This window comes from Beta vulgaris, chromosome 3, assembly GCF_026745355.1.
Source record: "Beta vulgaris subsp. vulgaris cultivar EL10 chromosome 3, EL10.2, whole genome shotgun sequence".
In the NCBI taxonomy this organism is placed as follows: Eukaryota; Viridiplantae; Streptophyta; class Magnoliopsida; order Caryophyllales; family Amaranthaceae; genus Beta; species Beta vulgaris.
The window spans coordinates 12,538,870-12,556,132 of record NC_079204.1 but is presented as its reverse complement, the minus strand read 5'-3'; the positions used below and the strand labels follow the sequence as shown (position 1 = coordinate 12,556,132).

The following is a 17,263-nucleotide window of genomic DNA, read 5'->3' as shown; positions in this document are numbered from 1 at the left end:
ACTTAATTTTTCCCATATTTGGTATAAATTTTATTTTTCTTTTCGAATTCCCCCGCTTTTGGGAGGAAAGGAAAGTGAAATTTTATTAAAGAATCTTTCCTTCTAATTCCTGCCATTTCCTTTCACTTAATTTTTTTTAATGAACCAAACATTGGAAAGTAATAAATTTCCTTCCACTTCCTTTCCTTTCCTTCCAAATTCCTTCTACCAAACAAACTGTAAGAGTCCGTGATTTAAAAAGTGTAACATCTGATAAAAAACGGAGGAAGTAGGTATATAGCCTATATCCGAGTACGGAGTAACACTCCAAAAACGCTCACGGTGCCGGTGCCGAACTCATAAGCAAATTGAATTCCTTTAGAACCTCTGGAATCTGGAACCTCTCATATGTCATACGCAAAGCTCGAATTGCAGAAGCTCGTTCCAGGTTGTTGTTTTTGTTCCTTAGATGAATCTACTTGTTTTGTTGCGGATTTTGGTGTGGAATTGCGATTTTTGAGATCTACTTCATGTGATTATTCATGCGATTGGTTTTATGCTATTTGTTTCATGAATTCAACTTATTTTTTCTTTCTCATACATGATATCTCATGTTTTTAGTGATAATTTACATGTTATAAACTTATGACTCGAGCTTCTGGTTTAACTTCTTATCTCATCTTTGTTTCATGGAAGTAAATGATAAGAAAATTTATGTTACAATTTGTAGATGCGCACATTTGTGTTCACTTGTTCTTGTTTAATTTCATGAGATTAATTTTTCAAGTGTTGTGGCTGGAAATCAGTAATGAATGACCTGTCATCCCCGGGCCCAGGGCGGCCGCCCCTCTTGCCCTGGCTCAGGGACGGGCCTGGGTGTTTATATATCAAATTATATAATTTAGAATTGTATAAATGTTGATTTTATTGTTGTATTTTGATTTGAGTGTTATTGGTGTTTGAAAATTGAAATGACATTATATTTGAATTGAGTGTTATCATTGTTAATGCTGAATTTGTTGATTATAGTTTATGGTCTATGGCCAATTGACACATGTTTCATTTGGTGAGATACATCTTCATTTAGGCTCCGTTTGGTAGGGTATGAAAATGAGTTTTCCTTTTCCTTTCATTTTCCGTTGTTTGGTTTAATAAGGGGTGTAAAACAAGATTTCCATCAAGGGAGCTTTAGGTGAAAATCATTTTCCTTTCAAAATGAAGGGAAAACACATTTTCCTTTCTCTTCCTTAACCACCTTTTACTATCCTCTTATCCATTCTCTCCCTTCCCCTTCCATTTTTCTCTTTTCCATAACTTTTTTTACATTGAACCAAACAAAGTAAAATTAGCTTTGCATTTGAATTTTCCATTGTAAAATGTTTTACATGAAAAATCATTTTACATTGAAAATGTTTTACATCCAACCAAACGGAGCCTTAGTTCAATTGGCACATGGTCTATGGCATACAGGCCGCCTGTGGAATTCGTATTGTGGTTGGACCGTATGGTTATTTTCTTTTCTTCTCTTTTTGGTGGTGATTTTTCAAAGAGTGTATCTTTGCAGGTTTTCTCATGACATGAATGTTGTTAAAGTTGGGAAAAGTTTGGCAATATCTTATACATCTACAATCAAATTAGAAAATTACGAATAATGCTCCTGAACTGAATAAACCCGAGCCTAGGAAACTAGCCAAATTATACTCATATTTTAAGGCACTTTTTCCTTAGGACAAATCTAGGCTATTACTTATTTACTTCTATGCCCATTTCTAATAAATAGGGGTAATGGCAAATTGGTAATGAAGTTCATTCCCAGGTATGAGTGTTGCTTCATGAATTTCCATCAATTTTCAATGTCATCTTTCCAAGTGATTATGGATGTTAATAAAGAAAAGAGATGTTTTGGGTTAATTAGCATTACCATGCAATCATGCATATTGACATGCGACTTTCCTTACATATTTAGACTCAAATGCATTACAACCACTCGTCAAACAGGCAGTTAAGGACTTAAGATGCTGACTACGTTACCTTGTCTTTTCTTTTATAATTCTGTCGTAGCCCCTATTTTGAGATTGCTGATCTGCCCCCAACGCATGTTATGATTAGAAGACATATCTATCTAATTAGTGCCTCTCCTTTCATCTAATGAACCTAAGTGAGCCATGCTGGAAACTATACAGCAAACATACACTAATACTCCTTTACACAAGGAAGGTTACTAAGTTTTCTAGTTCATATATTGCTGCAAACTGTGATTTTAGTTGGGAGTATCACATGTTCAATATTACGTCTATGACCACTTTTCTATCTTTATGTGAGGTTCTATTTAATTATTCTATTTTCATTTTCTTAAATTTATAGTTTACTAGTTCTATACTGGATTCTGCACTATGTTTGTGACTGCTCCAATGATGTTGGTTGCAGGCTGGTGGTCATCCATTACATGCTTGCATTAGTAGTACGGAATACCCTAAGATTTATGAAGCTGTGTTAGAGATTCTTTGAGAAGAGAAGAATGCCTGGCATACCTCTCGTGGCTCGGGAGACGATGTATGGGTATATCAGTCTATTACTTTATTGTGATTTTTTCCTTACTTTTTGCAGCTAGTTTTTTGTGACCTCATTTTCTGTTTACGTGGTTGGATTTGACTTCTTATCTTAATTATGCAGAGTATATGGCTAACTTTAAGGTTTGGAAGGTCGTTGATGCTTTCAGGTTTACTTTTTAGTCGTGAAAATTTATTTCTCCTCTTGTAAATGTCGGTCCAACATCTTTGGAGCTTGTATAAGGTTTCACACATTGACAAGGCATGAAAGATCCTTTTCTGTGTAATTTTACTTGATTCTAAATAACAGAAATTTATAATGGAGATTTCCTTTTCCAGTGAAATATATTAGTGAGAGCCTGGGAGGTCTAAGTCAGTAAGTCTAATACATGATTAATCTATAAATCTATATATAGGCTTAGAAGCATCAGTTCTTTACTTTTCCAAGAAATCAGATCATTTTAATTAGATAAGTTGTACAAGTGTTAATTGAATTTGAACCTTATACTTTTATTTAAAAATTATCAAAAACTTCCTAAGGTTTTCTTGAGGACCATGAATTTACAAGCTTGAATAATTCTATCTTGGACAAGTTGGAGCATGATGCCGAGTATAGAGGTATGAAAGATTTTGTCCACAGGCTGGACTTAGAAGCTTTCACAAGGGGTAACCAGTACTTTTGTCATAAATTACTGTCCTGAATAGGGAGTTTTTTTTTTTTTAAGAAAAATCTATTAGCATTATATACTTACTGATAAGTGGGTTGCTCCCTGTCCTCCCCCCAAAAAAAAGTTCAAAAAATTTCAATGACTTTTTTCTGTTTTCAAGAGCATGCTCTTTTGCTGAAAGCTGGAAAGACAACTAAACATGTTTGTAGGATGATCCTTTTCTTCTGCTGATTGGTAAATCAATCACATATACAAGTATCTCAGTGATAGAGGAGTGTAGGCTTTTCCAGTTTATGTGCATGTGATGTTGATGAACAGGGGACCCTCAAGTTTTATAGTCACTTCTTGCGCATGCTATACATATGTCTTTTAGGGTTAAAACATTTGAATGATCAACATTATTTTTTTAGCTGCAAAGTATTTGAACTTGGAAGTCTGAATTGAGGAAAAAAGTACTTTAGTGAAAGCCCTAGATGAGTATTAGTGCATATGTTTTATCCTTCCGTAGTCGGTATGATAGGATTATTAATACTCTGCCGGCTTTGGCTCTCTCTGAGGTTTCTTTAGCAGCTTGTTCTAGGATATAGAAAAGGTTTATATTAGGTGTTGATATGGGACAGTAGAGATGGCCATTGGGCGGGCTGGGCTGGCTGGCCATTCCCCAGGACTGGACTACAAGTTTTGCGGGCTGGGTGGGCTGGTCTGGTGGCCCAGTTTGCTCGGCCGATGACAGTCTGGGCTGGGATTTCGTGGTTCAAGGGGAGGGTTTGGCAGGCCATGGGTTTGATGGGCTGGTTCGGGTTGGACACTTGGACTAGGCTAGAGGCTCTTTTGAAATAATAAAAAAGTGTTCAAACAAATTAATCAAGCATTAATAATTAAGCATGACTCAATGGGTAATGTTAATGATATATTAATATATAGCATTATTATATAATTTTGCACTTAACAATTTTTATTCTCATTATATTAATTATTTTACACTTGGAAAGTAATTTTTATAAATAACGATTAGTAATTTTCATGATCAATAGCATTTATTTTTATCATCATTCCATCTTACTAATTATTTACACTTTCATAGTAATTTAAATAAAAACGATTGAAAATATTAACAGTTTTGCGGGCTGGGCTGGATCATAGGCTGGGCGGTTTTGCCGGTGGGCTTTCATGGATTGGGCTCAAAAAAATAACCCCGCGACCCATCTAACAATTTCACGGTTCTGGACCGGGCTGTTCACAGCCCACCAGGTGGGCTGGGAGCCTGGGAGGGTGGTCTGTATTGGCCCGCACCATTGGCCATCTCCATTAGAAAGGTAGGAAGAACTTTTGGGCTATTCTTAGTATCCTTTGTCACTCCCTGTAGTCATGAAGTGTACTCTTCTAGTCTCATCTTTATTCTCTATTATCAAACAGAAACAAAAAGAGGCTTAGATACAGGGTTATAATATGCTGTCATCTGCCACCTTTAATCTCTCCTGCAAGATTCGGAAACAAGGTTTTGTGTATACTCAATCTTCCTTATTTATCAAATACCTCGAATTTTCAGACCTTAACTTGTGTTCCATCAGTGCGGCTTGTTTCTTTTTGTGAATTAAAAAAGTGAGGTCTGTAGCAGTAGGCACTGCCAATTTGAAAATACCGTATTTTGTTTGACTTAAGTGTTCCATGGAGACTGGAGAGGGTTCATTCTATGGATTGGAACTGTTCCATCAGTAATCCTTAATTATATGGTTTTAAAGGTAGTAACGTCTTTATGATTGCAGCCAATCTAGAAATGGAGATCAGCCGTGCCGTCAAGATTCTCTGGTACACTTATCTGCTGAGGAGGAAATTGCTGCTGAGGAGAGTCTATCAGCTTACTGCAAACCTGTAGAGCTTTATAACATTCTTCAGCGTCGTGCTATAAGAAATGTAATTTCTGTATCCTTCTCAATTCTTGGAGCTACTTCTCGTACTCTTAAGACAGCTTTGTCAGTTGAGACATGTATAAGTCGATGGACAAGCACACAGAAGAATAGTTTAAAAGAAAGGTTGCTTCTGGTTTGAATGGAGCCAACAGTTTACCATATTCATCTCGTCTCTGCGTCCCATTTCTCACACTTGCTTTGGTGGTGGTGAGGAAATGGAGACGGGAGGTTCTTAGCTTGTGGAACAACAATCCTAAGGAGTTAATAGCAATGGCCTTAGAACGCCAACATCTTGAGTTGATGAAAATCAACACAAAATTACAACTCTAAAAGTATTACTAACCAGCAACAAACTGGCAGTAGTATTAATATGCCGCAAAGTTTAGTAAGCTACTATTTTGGGTCTATGTTAAGTTGTTAACACAATATCAACATGTCCTGATCTACTTAAATTAGATGCAACTGTAGAGTTGTGTGCTTTTCTTTTGCTTTAGGCAGCATTTGTCCTTAAGATTGCGGTTGAACTTCTATATGAAGCTGAGCAATCAGAGCATTTTGCTTTATGAAACTTTTGAAGATAATACGCGTTCCTCTTTATGCCTCTTCTGTTCCTCTATCAAGATTCAGGACTAATTACTTATTTTTGATAAGGTACCGCTGTGTTTTACCGTTTTCTAGTGTGTACCCCTAATGTTTTTTCTTCTTCTTAGTTGTACCCTTGAATTCTTTATTTGTTATGTGTTGTACCCCTCCATTAAGTCAATGTCAACTTTTATTTCTTTTCTTTAGTACTTTATACGGACATTTGGAGGATAGTTTTCCCAAAATAACCTACCCTACTGCTCCACTATGTCCAACCTTTTTAAAGCTGAAAAATTTCTCTTACTTCTAATGTAAGTTTAATGAACTGAAAATATGAAACTAACAGAAAACTTAATGTTGATTTAACGGAGAGGTACAACATACAACTAATTAAAAGTTTAATTATACAACTTGGAAGCAAAAAACATTAGGGGTACAACATAGAAAACACAAAAACATAGGGACATAGAGGTACTCTGTAAAAAAAAAACCATTATTTTTTAACAATTAGGAGTAATGCACATTTATGGAGACTTTATCTAAAACATCAACAGAGTTGTGTTGTTGGATTTTCATTTCTTGAAGTTATATTGGTAAGAAGCCTTTCTTTTCCGTAATTTGGCTGACTGAAGCACTTTTTGTTGCAGCCATTATATCTTCAACGATGCTTGCATTACAAAGTAAGAGCAAGGCACCACAAAAGGTATTTAGTTCTCGTGTTGATTATTGTTAATGATATTGTAATTTACATTATTTTACGTTTATTGTTATTGTTGTTGCTGTTTGTCTTGCTGCTACTATCACTGCTGTTATCTTTTGACTGTTATCACAACTGATAGTAGTGGCACGTAGTGGCGGATTCAGGATTATGCGAACGGTAAGTCACCACTAACCACCGTAGATTGTGAATCTTCCACCGACCAATCAATAACCAACCAAAAAAAATCCTATTGTGCCGCCTCAAAATTACCTATCTTGTTGAATACTCCCTCCGTTTCCTAAAGATCTTCCCTCTTTTCGTTTAAGTGCGTTTCCAAAAGATCTTCCTTCTTTTACTTTATTCCTTATTTGGAAATTCTTTTTCCCTTTTTACCCCCTCATATCTCTATCATAGGGTCCACCATTACATTATTAATTCAATTTTACTCCCTTTCTCTTTCCTACTTTAACCCTTTTTTATTTGTTTATTTATCTTAACCCCTTTCTCTCTCTTACTTTACCCATCCCACACCCCACACAAATGGATCCTCCTTGGTATCTGTAGGAACAGTAACAAGGAAGATCTTTAGGAAATGGAGGTAGTAAAAGACAACTAGCAAAATGTAGACACAATCATACAAATGTAAGTCTAATTTAATTCACAATTCATATTTCAATTGTCATTGCAATTTGCATCCTAATTTTAACATTAACATAGATTAAAAGAACCTAAACTTTGCAATATAAGTTGAAGATTTACCATTAACTAAAGTTTAGTACGCCTCAAGCTCGACACTACGGGAACCGGAATTCTAATTGACATTTCTATATTCATCAATCATGGGATAACAAAATTTTCATGTTGATGGAGTCCAAATATCGATATACACATGTCTTAACAACAAGTAAAAATTGATTCAATTAATCTGGATAATAAAAGAGGAAACAAGAAGCAAGAAAACCCTAAGAAAAAAAATACTATAATCAAATTTTTAAACAAATCAGACTAGTCATCTCATCTGTCTTTAACTCGAAAGGAAGGTCTGTTCGTCGTGGTGCCCTAGATCCTAATTCCTCGCAAAATCGCAAATTATTGAAGAACAAAAAGTGAATATATTAGGGATGAGGGAAAGGAGGAGAAAGATCAGGAATCCAAGAAGAGAGTCAAAGAAGCGGGAAGAAGAAAAAGAGAGAGACAGAGTGGCGATAGGATAAATCAGGAGAGAGAAGGTCAGAGCTCATTTTTTTTTTCAAGTAATGGTGGTGCATGTGATCCACCAGGACCATGTGTAGTTCCGCCACTGGGGGTACCAATGTACCATTGTTTTCACAAGACCTATCGTGTGTCTTTATTACTAGCTTCTTTTCTCTCCCGGTAAAATCACATTAACTTGCGGCCTCTCCCTAGTCCCTATAGGCTATAGCTTATTCTTTACATTCTTTCAGAAGGTTAAGGTTTCAAAGTGGGCTGTAAGCATTTGTGTGGGCAGCTAGTTTGGAGAAGCTTAATAATTTGCAATGTACACCGGTTTTGTAGCCCTAGCAGGCTGTCATCTCATGCGTGTGTTCGTGTAGAGAGTCAGGGAATCACTTTTTCTTGCTTAGTTATGTTGCAGCTAATTTTGATATAGACTATTTAGTGTTATTGGGACGAATCGTTCCCCATCAACTGTTTCAGATAACTTCTGGATCAATATGCAAGCTGTATGAGAATCCTCAAAATTTTCGGGCAATCCGCTTTTATTTTTTCTCCTTTTGCCTTATGGGTGAATTGGTTGAAGCTTTTTGTTGATAGAAAAAGAATGTGGAATTTAGCATTCTGCATATCCTATTCCCATATTCAGGCATGGGGCTAATTTTGTCTCAGAATCTAAAGGCACATTTTTTAATGGTTTGTAGGATACAAATGACAGTTTCTCTGTCAGGGACATCAGATGATGGATTACAAATTCAAAATCTGCGTCCTATGTATATCATATTGGCTAAGCTGCTATCTGATATACCTAACCTGGAGGTAACATATGAGAATATTTCATTATTGCTTTATGACTTAATATTGTACTAGACATCCATCAGCACTCCTGATAGCGAGTAGCTTCGTTCAATGTGTGTCATAGTCTGTAGTTGAGATAAGTAAATCTCTTGAAGTTTAAGTTGCTGATATCAATATGATCTTATACTTTTTAGCAATTTTTCTGTAATGCTGTTGTCAATAGCACTCTGCAGTTTATCGCTACACTAAAGCTCGTCTGCTCACGACTCCAAGCACAGAAGAAGGGGGCAGTGTGGCACAAGCAAATTTTATTTTACCTGAGATGAATAAGCTAGTGAGGGAAGCAAAATCTGGATCACTTTTCATCTTATTTGTTAGTTATGGTATGCTGTTCAGTTCAACATATTAGTGGAGTGTTTCAGACATTCTAAATGTGTTTGCCGTTTGACCTCACAGTCTTGCAGCATATTCTTCTTCATATTCTTATCGATTTTTCTGGAGAATCTTGACTTGTTTTATCCTCTTCTTGATTGCAGCAGAGGCATATACTTCGTACGGATCTGAGACATCCAGAGAACCTTTGGATAACGTATCCCTTTCATGTAAGATATTTTGCCTTTGTACTTTCAATTGGAATTCAAAGTTTCTGCTTTGGTGGCCGAGGCGGCGAGAACACCAAAACAAAGATAGGGCCGTACTCAGGCTTCCTTGTTTTAACCTGTAAAACCTTACCTGAATTTCGCTAGCCTTCAACTGAATGTATTAGCCCTAATATGAACTTATTGGCCCGTATTTGAACTTATCTGAATTCTGAACTTATTGGCCCTCTTCAGAGCTTATTTTGGTTGTGAATTGAACTTGGGCAAACCATTATCTGAGGTTACTGGCCCTTAATTGAAATTGTTGGCCTTATGTGAACTTGTCTTAACTTAACTTATTGACCCTTATATGAACTTATTTCCAAAAACGTATTTTTTCATGGTGTAAAGAGAAAATCCTTCTTGTGTTATTTGTCTTTGCATTTTTTACATCGATGTGTTATTAGTAGTCAGTTTAGGAAGTAGTTGAGTTGTGGATGACAATTTTTTTCCGGATTGTGCGGTGGAATTCTGCACCGCAGTTGATTTGTAATATTATATCTGTATCAGCTTATGTTGAAAGTTGCATGGTCATTTTCATGCTGATGGTGCTAGTTTCTGCTACTCCTTGTTTCTAATCCTTGACGGCCTGGCCTGAGTCTCTAATTTTTATTGCTATTGATACTGATCACTGTTGCTGTTATATATTATTTTCGTGAATGATTATGTCTGTGGGATGATAGTACTAAGAATGAGGATAAATGAACTACATGGTTAACATTTTGAGGATTTTAGATGGAGGAGATTGAAGGAAAGGGGTGGAAAAGAGTTTCCATGATGTGTCGGATATAATTGACAACTTGGAGACATTATTTAGTGGATTTGGGGCATTTTAGCATACTTCACATGCTAATCAGTTATTTTATGTGTTGGGGTCAATGTCATAATTTGATTGCATAATAACCTCAATCTAAAACAGCAGCAAAGAAGCCAGTTCTATCATGTACTGGAAAATCCTGTAATCAAAGGAGCAGATTTTGCTTTCCATCTGACACAGTTGTCAATAGTTTCTAGCTGTTGTATCAGGCATTTGGAAGAGTAGTTCCAGTTTAGATAGTCAAAAAACCATTTTCGCCGAGATTTTATTTTAATGAGAATTTTAAGAAGCTAATAAACTAAATTATCATTATCATCAAATAAATAAACATTTAAGTAGTACATTTTTATTGTCTAGTAATAATAGGTAATACTAGTATTAGTATATTATGGATAGTTTCTTCATGTTTTTGCGTAAGAAGTAAAGAGTTAAAATTGTGAAAAGTAAAAATGTAATATGACTAGATTCCTCATGTTTCGGTGTAAAAAAATTTAATTTGTCAAAAGGAACAGATTTTCTTTGAAAGTCCTTTTCTTTCAATATTACTTCCATAATTTTAAGTGGAAAGTATCTTTGAACCTTGATCTAATTCTTTGATCTGTATTCTCTTTGTGTTTTTTTTTTTTGATAATTGTATTCTCTTTGTGTTTTATCTTTAACGGCAGCAATCGTGGTATATATACATGTCTATGGATATATTTTCAAGCTGCAAAAACTAGTTGGTTCTTGACTTTTTCCAATTCATTTCAGCAAGTGTTGAAATGTCCTGTTTATGGGGAAAGATATCAATGGAGTCACTCTTTTTATCGTGGGAGAAGTTTCCAAATTTGAATCGAGGGGAGAGAGTCGAAATGCTTTCTACAATTGACTTGCAACCTTGTCTTCTGAAGGTAAGCCCTCTTACATTCTTTTGTGAGGAGGATCAATTTTTGATTATGTACAACTCTTACTGGATCTGAAGCAACATGGACTAGTTGTCTGTATGTAACTTGTGTTTTATATATCTACGGAATTATTTGCTGAGTATAAAGCCAACATCTTTGTGTTTAAGATGGGCAGAGGGGGGAAAGGGGGGGGGGGACTTTGTAGCAGTAAGTAGAAGGATCATGTCTCCTTGATCCTCCTTTTTGTTTTATTTGGCTATAATTCCTTCCAATTCGAGGGAAGTGAAAACGGGAACATGATTAGAGTAAATCTGGAAGGTTTTGCCAATTGCATAGCTCTCTACCCCTGTTTTTCTTTGTTAATTATATAATTGTTTGCTTTAGCTTATATTGCACCTGGTACTGAATTGCCCAATTCTTGACCATTACTTTCTTTCTTCTCAATTTGTGTTAATCCCATCTTCTGTCTTTGCAGTCTGGTTTCTTGGGTCAGGAGAAATGTCTATCATTTCAGATGCCTGAGAGTTCTGCTCACATGGTTTGTTCATCAATCTATATCTTCCAAATTGTCTCTTATTTGCTGGTATTTCTAACAGCATTGAACTTTAAAATTTTTTATTTCTATTTTCCTTGTCTGTGTTTCTGCACCTTGCAGCATGTGCAAGTGTTAATTTCTGCTGAAGAGCGAGGGGCAAAAGAAAAATCACCCTATTCTCCATATACATATAACAACAATCCTGATACATCTTCTCATGTCCTTGGGTAATGCCTGATTTTCTCTGAGCTAGTTTTCCTCATTATTTGGTCTTATTATTTCCAACCAAGTCAAGAGTGAGTAAGAGTATTGCGAACCAATTTGTTTTCACTTAGCATGAGTAATATATGGGAAAAACTTTTAACTTAGTTTTATAAATAATACTACTATAGTACTGGGAGAACAAAAAATTGCAATTGCCTTTTTTGCTGTTAAGTTTCTAACGCCCTTAAAATGTGTTTTCTTTTTTTTTTTTTTTATTGGGGGGGGGGGGGGTAGATTGAGGACCGGCAATGTAATTTTCAACTACAGATACTACCACAATCAGTTGCAGAGAACTGAAGGTAATCTACTACACTCAATATCGAGCTGACCATTTTCCTTGCTGACTTTTGGTTCCATGCTATGCATGCTGGTAATTGTCCAGCTTTCACTCTAACCAGTGATTTATAAATGGTGTTGTGATTTCACGACTCTGGTGGCGTTGCTTATATCTTACAATTGACTTACAAGTAACTCTTACCATGTTACGATCGATCTTTTAGTGTTCTTACTCTGCTGTGAGTGGTTCATATCTGGTGCTTGCAGCCAGTAATCTACATTCCTAATGAGTGAAAATTCTAGATTTATTTCTCTTTGTGTTGTTATGCATACTGGACAGAGTACAGAGAAGAGTCTGGGAAAGCTTGCCTCAACGACCTTTCGCTTCTTTTTTCCTTTGGAATTTGGTCGCGTAGTTGTAGGGAACTAGGGATCAGGGCCCTTCTTTACAGAAAAGGATTTGGATAATGCATCTCATGTACTTGATTTTTGAATATTCATGAGATAATGAATGCGTCAGATCAGGTACTCTTAAAAATGTGAAATTTGTGATGGGAAAAATTTAGGTGGTTAGATTAGGGCCTGTTTGGTATACTTAATTTTTTTTTTTTTTGGAGAACTGAAAAGGAATATCGAAACTAAAAAACGCACCCTTTTGATATCCCCGCCAGATTTCAGTTTATGGTTTTAAGATTTAAGTTTAATGATTTAGGTTATATGATGAACTTAAATGTGATCATACTTTTACCAATCATCTTAATTTTAGAATATTGACAACAGAAAACTACTTTTTGTGGTTTCCATATTGTTTTTGGTTTTCAACAAAAATGGAAAAGTGAAAACAAAAACAAACAATGAATAGGCTCAGTTGTTTATAATTTTCTGTAGTTAGTTGTCAGAATAAGCATTGCTAATGTATGCGTGGCTAGTTTTAAGCTTATTATACAAACCTATATCATATAGCTTATAAAATGCTTAAAACAAAAGTTCCAAATTGAAAGATGTCGAAGAGGCCCTTAGGTAACGATGTTCAAAGTATTGTTACTGTATGTGTGGTGACTGGCTAGATTTAAGCTCATCGTACAAACCTATGTCATATAGCTTATAAAATTCTTAAAACAAAAAGTGCAAACTGAAAGATATTGAACAGGCCCTTAGGTAATGAAGTTGGAAGTTTGCTGGCTTTTGAATGTTAATAAGTTCAGATAGAAACTTGAGAGAGAAGGGAGAGGGAAGAAGTGGGAAAAGAAGCAAAGAGCTGGGGAGCAGAGAGGAGGGGGGAGGGATGATTTGCTTCTAAAGCTTTTCAACTCCGGTAGGATTTAGTTCATTGAAGAGGGAAATAAATTGGTCTTCTGTATACCTTTTTCTTTCCTGTATGATATACTATCTGAATATGGTAACAAAAAATTTCCTTCAATCTTCCTGCGCTCTATTTCTCTGTAAATTTCTCTTCCTAATAAACTATTATCTAGATTGTGTGAGTTTATATTATAGCTCTAGGGAGGATGTTGGAGAGAAGAGCAGCCTTCTTGTGTCCTATTTCCTTGGTTTATTCCTTTTTTTTTCTCTGCATAATGTACCTGTGCTGATTATCTACGTTACTCCGACACCCTATTCAACCTCGCGTGTCGCGTGTCGACTCGACACGACGCGCGACACGCCTGGAAATGGGCGTCGATACCCGTATCGGAAAAGTGTCGCCTACGGGACACCCATTTGACAAAAGTAAGAAGAAAAACGCAGAGAAAAGGGTGAAAATATACCTATTTTGTTGAATTCTCTTCAAAATTTGAAATTTAGGGTTTACAAGGTAAACCCTAGATCTGCTAATTGAGGTCGAATTACACGAAATTTTTTCATACTTTGTTAGGGCTTTTACTCAGGAGGTTAATCCGCACGGAATGGTATGCGTGAGAAGAGATGAAGAGAGAGCGATGGCGGCGGCTGCCGGCGACAGAAAACGCAGAGAAAACGCTCAATTGACAGGCTTGAAGATGAAGAGACGTGTTTTTTTTCTTTCTGATGAGGAACACTCAATCCGGATATTTTTGTTATGGGCCTCTGTGCCACATCTTGATAAACTTTGTATGGCACATTGACACCTCATCTGGGCCCAGGTGGCTTTTCTTTATAAATTTATAATACTAGTTCGGCCCAGGTGGCTTTTCTTTATAAATTTATAAACTTTGTATGTCTTATGACTTCTATATGGCACAAAGACCAAGGAAACACATTATAGATTTATAATACTAGTTCTTTTCTTTATAATTTTCTAAATATATTAGTATTGGTTTTATTTTTATTAAAATAAAGTGTCGGAAATTTTTTCCGACACTTTCAATCATTGACGTGTCTAGAATATTGGTCACGACACTCTATTGACCGTGTCGGAGTATCGGTCTCATTTTCGGAGTAGGGTGTCGGATCCTTCGATCCCTACTTGGATACGACACCCGTATCCGTGTCGGAGTAACATTGCTGATTATTATACTGATTATGCTTGGAACTCACATTTCCAGAGGCCACTACATGACTGGGATCTAGATGGACTTTGTTCTATAGTTGACTTCTTGGATCTACACTTAGTTATAGTGGAAGATACTAGGTTGTGGAGGTCTTCATGGTCTTTTACTTGTAAATCATCCTAGGTTGCTTGACTCGATTCTCTCTCAGTATCCAGGCTTTCAGTCACAAAATTCATATGAAAGGTTAAGGTGAGGAATTGTGTCGATGTTGGCTTTGGGTAGCATTAATTCTAATGATCTGCTTTGAAAGCATAGGCCGGGGTTGGCTATTTCTTCAGATAATTGTTTGCTTTGCTGAGTTATAGCGAGCGACATGGTTCTCTTCATGGTGAGGTGGAAAATTACCTTTGGAGGAGGTTGTTTCTATTGCATGAGGAGCAAGCCTTGGTTTAGTTTATTAACTGTATTTGGGATGGCTGTCAGTCCGATTTGTGGGCTTTGGGAAGAAAAGTAGAATAAGCTGCTGTGATGCAAATGTTTTATAATGCTTATGTGGTGCGTGTGGTTGGAGCAAAGCTCATGTGTCTTTTAACGCGCTTCCTTTTCTTGTGATTAACTGTGGATCAAAAACAATTATCTAGCACCTTTGTTGGCTCGAGCATCTGGGGACTTCAAAAGATACTCTATTGGGAAGATTCAAACAACTTGCAGAGTCTGTAATTTTGCTTTCTGTTTGGTGGACAGCTGAACGCCGCCTTCTCGTTTTCTGTACATCTTTTTCATCTTTAGTATTTCTTTTTCTTATGAAAAAGTAGAAAAATTATAGCTTTTGAACAATGAGAAGAATGGTCACTACTAAGGCTAAACGAAGCTAAAAAATCACATAATTTTACCATCTTAATACAGAGAACTGCAAGATATGCTGTCTCCAATCCATGACCATGCTTTTCATCTTTGATATGTTCTATTATTGTTTAGATCGGACATATAAACAAATATTGAATGTTGCATCTGGAAGAAGGGAATGGCATCTTGGAGTGATTATATTTCATCCTTTTTAATGGCTTTCGAGTGATATTGCTAGGAATAGAAGATTTGTATATGGACCATTTAGTAGTAGTCACATGTTTGGTCTCCGCTGTTGACACTCTGTTTTGGATGCTTGATGAGAGACATTTGGGGTACACTGGATTTGGATGGATTTGGTCATTTTTGGAGTTTTGGGTCACCGGAAAGTACAGACATCAATGTCGGAAAATCCAATGATAGCCCTTTTTAGGTTGTCCAGTTGTTTACTAATTTTAATATTTGGGTCTTCTTGTAGAAGCATCTCTGAGTATTGCTTTTTTTTATTGCTGAAGTATTTCAAACGAAAGCTTACAGGAATTTGAGATGTGTAGTCGCCTAAATGAGGTTGACTCTTGATTAATAATCACATTGGTGGGTGTGAAGTGTGAACTGTGAAGTAATATCATCCGTATGAAGTGGTTGTCCTGTTTATGTTCGTTTAACTTTTCCACAGCTAATGATTTCTTATATAATTCCAGCCAGTTTGTTTGATTTCTAAACATACCCAATACCCTTATGAGAAGCCCCTTGAAACCATTGAGATTTGTCCTCTATAAAGACTTCCTCTCTGCTTTGGCTGGGTCAAGGTTCCATACTTCTTTTTTGGCTTTTTCCGCTGAATATCTGCTTCGACAGGATCTTTAGAGGTGTGCAGTTATTCTTATTGGTCTCATCGGGCCTGAAATTGTTATATTACTTCTGTACTGTCAAGTTTCTTAGTAAATGTGAGATCACCGGGTTACACCTCTTTCTTTTCTTTTCTTTTATTTTCTTCCATTATTCTCTCGACAAAGCACACCATCTTGATGCAAAAAGGTTTCAAATCTTAGTCTACAGTAAAACTCTGAGATACCTGACCTACTAAGCTAGTTGATAACCTGTATCTGCTGGAGCCTGGAAGAATTTTTTATTCAGATTATATCTTACTCCTCAGCTAATAGAAGGGATCAAAGGCTCCAGGATATTATTCATTAAACTGATGCATAGTTATGACTGAGTGCATAGCAGGGTGTGATTTAGGGCTTTTATAGTGGAACATTCTTTCTGGTCAGTCAACACAGTTCTGTCTTAGTACCACTCTGGAAGTCCTAAGATCTCTTATAATTGGTAACTTGCTTGTTGTATAATGTATATCTTTCTATTTGATACTTTGATTGTGGTTTGAATTTAACAGTAAGATCTTTATCACTTAAGGAAGTCGGGAGTAACATTTTCAGACATTTTTAATTTAGAAGTTAGAACTGTACATATGCCATGAAAGAAATGCAGTTCAGCATGCTTCGACTCATGAATGATCAATATATTATGCATCAATCCTAAAATCTGTGATCTCTGTCCACTTTATCTTCTTTTACCCCTTATTACTTCTTTACTGCAAGGTCAAGGGGAAAAGAAAGAATTTTGCATCCCAGTATCCTATGTGCAAATACATGAATATCTTCTCCTGATGTTTTCTGTTAGAATTTGGAGGTTTCCCTCTTAGTTGGTACATGTTGAAATACAGACCTAAAAGTGTCCTACCTGAACATGCAGTGACTGAAGATTTCTCCTGTCCATTCTGCTTGGTTAAATGTGCGAGTTTCAAGGTCGGTCTCTTCTGTGCTGCATTGTGTATTTTATATTTTAATTTTATTGAAAACAAAGTATTATCTACATCTGTGTGATAAATTCTTGCAGGGCCTAAAATTTCACTTGGTCGCATCTCATGATCTGTTTAACTTTGAATTCTGGGTCAGTATACTATTGGAATCTACCATCATGATACTGTAATTTCTTTGCTGCAACTATCTCATATATGTTTTCGTTTTTAGGTGACGGAGGAGTATCAAGCTGTTAATGTTTCAGTTAAAACTGATCTACGGAGATCCGAGGTAAAATTTCAAAGGACTTATCACTGAGGTTTGACACTTGAACTAGCTCTCTGTTTGTTCTG

At 36.2% G+C, this 17,263-nt stretch overlaps 1 protein-coding gene across 12 annotated transcripts in view; it reads left to right on the top strand.

The window, feature by feature from the left end:
• The first annotated feature begins 269 nt into the window (after nt 1-269).
• LOC104906656 (polycomb group protein EMBRYONIC FLOWER 2) overlaps nt 270-17,263 on the top strand; it is a 29,957-nt gene continuing 12,963 nt past the window's right edge. For 3 of the 12 annotated variants that reach the window (XR_008968746.1, XR_007272481.2, XM_048641082.2), the window contains exons 1-14: nt 2,404-2,538; nt 2,653-2,698; nt 4,963-5,110; nt 6,336-6,391; nt 8,287-8,401; nt 8,604-8,763; nt 8,917-8,982; nt 10,586-10,725; nt 11,195-11,257; nt 11,375-11,481; nt 11,753-11,817; nt 16,864-16,916; nt 17,008-17,061; nt 17,142-17,201. Coding sequence is in view for 10 of the 12 variants with exons in the window: in XM_048641082.2 (XP_048497039.1) it covers nt 2,535-2,538; nt 2,653-2,698; nt 4,963-5,110; nt 6,336-6,391; nt 8,287-8,401; nt 8,604-8,763; nt 8,917-8,982; nt 10,586-10,725; nt 11,195-11,257; nt 11,375-11,481; nt 11,753-11,817; nt 16,864-16,916; nt 17,008-17,061; nt 17,142-17,201 (1,137 nt within the window). In the remaining 2 variants the exon portion in view is untranslated. Of the gene's footprint in view, nt 428-2,400; nt 2,539-2,652; nt 2,699-4,962; nt 5,111-6,335; nt 6,392-7,374; nt 7,618-7,685; nt 7,763-8,286; nt 8,402-8,603; nt 8,764-8,916; nt 8,983-10,585; nt 10,726-11,194; nt 11,258-11,374; nt 11,482-11,752; nt 11,818-16,863; nt 16,917-17,007; nt 17,062-17,141; nt 17,202-17,263 lie in introns of those variants that run through there. The other 9 variants (XM_048641086.2, XM_048641084.2, XM_048641085.2 and 6 more) reach the window with 9 other exon arrangements.